The 5167-nt window shown below is 30.1% G+C and overlaps 1 protein-coding gene across 2 annotated transcripts; it reads right to left on the minus strand.

Moving 5' to 3' along the window:
* Positions 1-1588: 1588 nt before the first annotated feature.
* On the minus strand, positions 1589-4628 carry LOC108339950 (uncharacterized). Of its 2 annotated transcripts, none has more exons than XM_017577178.2 (4): positions 4491-4628; positions 3687-3943; positions 2749-3200; positions 1589-2074 (listed from the first exon to the last, which is right to left on the minus strand). In XM_017577178.2, the coding sequence occupies exons 1-4, from the start codon at positions 4598-4600 to the stop codon at positions 1793-1795; spliced, it is 1101 nt and encodes a 366-aa protein (XP_017432667.1). In that variant the 5' UTR covers positions 4601-4628; the 3' UTR covers positions 1589-1792. The 2 variants fall into 2 exon arrangements, with proteins under 2 accessions (XP_017432667.1, XP_017432668.1); XM_017577179.2 differs by lacking the exon at positions 4491-4628 and adding an exon at positions 4295-4316.
* Positions 4629-5167: the final 539 nt, after the last annotated feature.

Genomic DNA, 5167 nt, shown 5'->3' on the forward strand with positions numbered 1-5167 from the left:
ATGTTATTTCTCTTTTACGATGATCACCTAATGGTGTGAGCTTAGGAACTCATATTTTCAGTTGTTCCAACTAGAGGTGAGGGAGTAGCAGATCAGTTGTTAAATAGATTTACAAAAGTAGATCTCTTCTTTGAAGGAGGTTTGTTTTACCTAGTCATTCTTTTAGCATCTATGTAATGTTTCATTTTAGTAGTTTTATACTAATAAAATGGAATATTACATGATAAAAGGATAAACATTAAAAAAAAATCTAAAAAATATATTTAGATTTTCTATTAACAGTTTACACCAAATATTTATAATTATATATTTTAAAATGTTAATTATATCAGTATTAACATGTAAAAAAATGTCCATACATATAAATTTAAAATTAAATATACAAAAATTTCAATTTTACATACGTAAAATATACGAACATAAATATTTATAATGAGATATAAACAAAATATTTAAAATTTCATTAACTATTGATTTTTTATTATGTTAACAAATGACTCAAATATTAAAGAGACCGAGATATCAACGTGTAATAAATAAATAAATAAAGTATTTAAGAATTAATCATAATTGATAATTAAATATACGAAAGGAAAGTTGCGAATTTGTTTAAAAGAGAATATACCGGTTCATCTTAATTTGAAAGTTAAAACTGATTTCAATTGATTGTTGTGACTACAGTACTGAGCGTATCAAATTTAAAACTGGGCTTACCTCTTTTTTTAATAAATTAATGATTTATTATATTTTTGGTATTTTAATTCTGCGTAGACAATTTTGGTCTCTATAATTTTAGTTTTTATATATGTTTTTGCAGGAAATGTAGGAAAAGTACACTTTTATTAGAATTGCAGAAAAAGTTTCCTACATTTATTCATAAATAATTTCATATTATATATTATTATGTACGGCGTGTATGACACTTTTCTGCACATGAGAATAGATATTAAACAATTAACTAAGAGCGGTATACATACAGACTTTTTACCATAAATAATCTATAAATAATTTAATTTACAATTTTTTTAATATCATCTACGGATTTTTGCAATTCCTAATAACAATTTTTCTTGATGTCAGTTGACTTTTCTTCTATTGACATTTTAGTCATGCATTTTTAATGGTTTACTTTTAATTTACACATTAAGAAAAGTAATTAAAACTACAACAACTTTTGATATATTCTAAATTAAAAAATTATATCGTAATAATTATACATTTTCTTAAACATTTTGTCACTCTTCAACACTGTATTGCCAACTAGTTTTTTTGAAAAATAATTGTAAGTAAAGAATAACTTGAACTTTTCAATACTGTTTACAGCTTGTTTTCTTATGTAAATACGCATAATATTTCTTTTAATTAATAATATTCATTTCGAATTTCTTTTACGTAAAGATAAACACTGTTTTTCCAACATAAACATGCCACAAGGTTTTATTTTATATTAATTTTCAGTCAAACTTATACATTATACAGCAATACACTTCTGAGAGTATAAGTTTTTCAATTTTCACATGCCTTAATCTCTCTTTCTTCTGAAATGTAAAACATTGATTCATCTTCACACAGATGTTGTTGACTCTGAGAATATAGTGCAGAAAAAATGAGAAGGGTTAAGGTAGTATGGAACACCATATCAGAAGATTTGATTCTCTAGTAAGCTCACTCTATTTCTTTATACTATATGTACGAACAAACATCATAGTACCAAAATACATCAATATAACATGTAAAGTATGAAACAATGTTTGGTTTTGTAGTTTGTGTACACATAATGCATTACATGGACTCAAGCATGCACAGTATGAGAATCCAGTCCCATTTGTCTCCTTGTTCTACCAACAAATAAATCTCCAGATTTGATGTACCCAGGAACTCTTCCAATGACTGTCATTAATGGTAGTTGTGCCACAGCATCTTTCCTCCCAAGTGAAACGATTGCCATTGGCATCTGTGGCTTGTAATTTTCCATCCTATATTGACCACAATCTCTTCCTCCATCTATCATCACCTTCAAGTTCTTCACAACCACTTCTGCATGCTGTTGTGCTGCAAATCCTTGCTTGATTTCCTGTTGTATACATTTCCATTACAAACTTAATTCCTATCAGATGGCTTGTCAAGAGCCTAATTTATGCAATTACATAAAACTATAGGAAATCATGCATTAAAAGTAACTTTAGGCCTTGAATTCAAGGATTTAGGACACTTCTCTTTAAGAAAATCACCTAAAGAACAACAATGAAACTCGTGGATAGGCAGTGAATTGTAGTACAATGATGTAATGAAGAGTTCAGATTCTCTATTGAATTTTTTGTTATTGTCCTCTGCGGAGCATTAAAAATTCACTGATGGTGCTATATTAAAAGTTTTTTTAATATATTTTAAAACATCAAAATCAGTATCCACCAGACGTAATAGAAGAATAACACAAAAAATGCAGCAGAGAATCCAAATTCTGCAATGAAACAGATTCCTCTAATAGAATTGGAGAAATACTAGTTCATGAGCATACAAGCAATATACTCATTCATTTTTGCATAGTTATTTATTTTCATTACTAGTTAGGATAAACTAAATTGGCCAAACCCAGGAAACAAAACATGAACTTTTTCTCTAGTGAAAAAAAAAATCTGAAAATCATGTGAGCAGCAAAAGACTAGGTAACTTATTTTGTTACAGAGTAAGTTATACATACGAAATTATGTGATTGTGAAAAAGCTTATACTTATAGCAAGTACTTACTGGAATATCTGTAATGTCTCCAATTGCAAAAATGTTTCTCCTACCAATGACTCTCAACTTTTCATCTACCTTAATCCTTCCTTCCTCATCCATGTCATGCTTCAACATAGTTTCCTCAAGCCATGCTGATGCAAGTGGTTTCCCTAAACATAAGAAATAACAATCTGCTTCAAAGGTCTCTCCATTTGAAGTTCGATATGTCTTGTTTTCATATGATAATTCCTTCAAGTCAATTGATTGCTCTAATTTCACCACTATATTTCTTGATTCCAACCATTTTAGAGTCTTATCCGCAGCTTTTGTCCCTACGAAATCCAGTAGCCTAGGTCCTTTGTGCACTATCGTAATCTTCTTATGTGGATAATCAACAGCTATCTCTGCAGCAAGTTCCACACCAGTAGGACCTCCTCCAACAATCATGATGGAACGAGCAGATCTTATCCTTTCGTTGTCTGCCAGAGAAAAGGAACTTCATAACTCAAATCTACTGACTACAATAATTCATTACACTATTAACTGAAACTATTCGACAAAACAGAATAAATTCACAAGAACATTATGGCCAAATGAGCAATAAGAAACAATATAATCCCTGATAGCATGAAACAACTCCTTTGATGAAGATAATAAGCAACAACATAGTCAGCATTTAGTCTGTTATTATGTGTTCTGTGCTTCTACTATTTCTTCCGGTTGATCCAGAACTTCCTGATCCTTTGTTTTGTTTCTCTCAATGAGCATTATAATGCTTCGTTTTCATGTCATGTAATAACCTACTCTCCTCTCAGATTATTCCAGTACCAGCAACACTAAAATCTCATTTTTATTACACGTGTAGGATCAACTAGTTCTAAATAAGTTAGACTGTAAATTCATAGTATGTTTTCTAGGTATTTTGAACTGATTATCATAGATAGATGTTCAAAGTTCAAACTCACGTTCTACGAACTGATGAAGTCTGTCCCTCCTAATTTTGGGGACGTCATCTGCATGGCCAGTGGCAATAACAAGATAGTCAAAGGCAATTTTATGGCCATCGGCGGTGATCACATCAGTTTCTGTAACATTGACGGCACTGGACGTAATGATATTGCCATGGACAAGGTAATCTCTATGATTGATCACAGATCTCTCTGCAAAAGAAGGCTCAACCATTGATCTCAAACTTGCCCATGTAATCTCAAAATATTCCTTCCTGCATTCAATCACATTCAATCAGAAAAAAGAAAACATACATTGACGAGTTGAACAACAACAGCCGTGCGCATGAAAAATTAAACACTTAAATGCCAATGCAGTGTTTGGGGAAAAATGACAAACAGTTTTCATCAACAAAATTGAAACTTGAAAATTTGGGAAGTTTCAAAATGCTATAAAGATTAAATACTTGAAATGCCAATGCAGTGTTTGAGGGAAAATGACAAACACATTCAAAAACACAATTTTGATGAACAAAATTGAAAATTGAAAATTTGGGAAGTTTCAAAATGCTTCAAAAATTTCAAAAATTGACAAGGGTATAAAATGCCCCTTTTGAATTACAGACATTCTCTTGACCAACTCACGTAGAGGGAGAGAACCAAAACAAAAGAAAACAGCCCATTAACGTTATGGATTAATACAAAAAAAAAAAAAAACAGGTGTCTCGACTAGCTAATTTGGAATTAAAAAAATTAATTTGAATAATTAAACATAAACATTGAAGAGGGAAAAGAAACTGTAGCAGAAAATGTTTTAATTACGGATCAATGAGGGTAACATGGGCAGTGAATTGGAGAGATTTAGCGACGAGAGAACCCGCAATACCCCCTCCTACGACCACCACTCTCTTCTTCCCACCATGATTTTCCATTTCAATTCCTTGCTTCTGTTCTTCGCATGTCACTTTTTATGTTTCATGGTACTATTTGTTTTCAAAACCAATTAATAAACAAACAGGTAATTAAGTAAACAAATAGTATCTAACATAGTTTGGTGACATGACAATTCCAGAGAAGCTCCTTTTGGGAAAATAAAGCAAAGTTGAGTTAAATTTTGTTTTTTTATGCTTCTATTTAAATCATAATTTTAGGATGCTTTGAGCTGTTTCGAATAACGTTATCATTTTAAGGTATTTTTAGTTTAGTTTTCTATTTTTGGTATTTGTGATTATAAAATTATGATATTTTTTTCTTTTGTTTTTAAGAGTATAAACAATTATATAAAAATAGACTAATGTTGTTTAATTGTTATTGATTTAATTTTTAGTCATTTAGTAAATTACTTCTTGGGGTGAGGATAGTTAATTGCTTATTATTAAACACGATTCATATATTTAAAATAAACTAGTGATTAATTCATTATTTAAATTTTTAGTTTAGTATGAATTAATATATTTGGGATATATAATTTTGCTAATAGTTAGAGGTTTGGTCCTAGA

This window comes from Vigna angularis, chromosome 5 (genome assembly GCF_016808095.1).
Source record: "Vigna angularis cultivar LongXiaoDou No.4 chromosome 5, ASM1680809v1, whole genome shotgun sequence".
Taxonomy (NCBI): domain Eukaryota; kingdom Viridiplantae; phylum Streptophyta; class Magnoliopsida; order Fabales; family Fabaceae; genus Vigna; species Vigna angularis.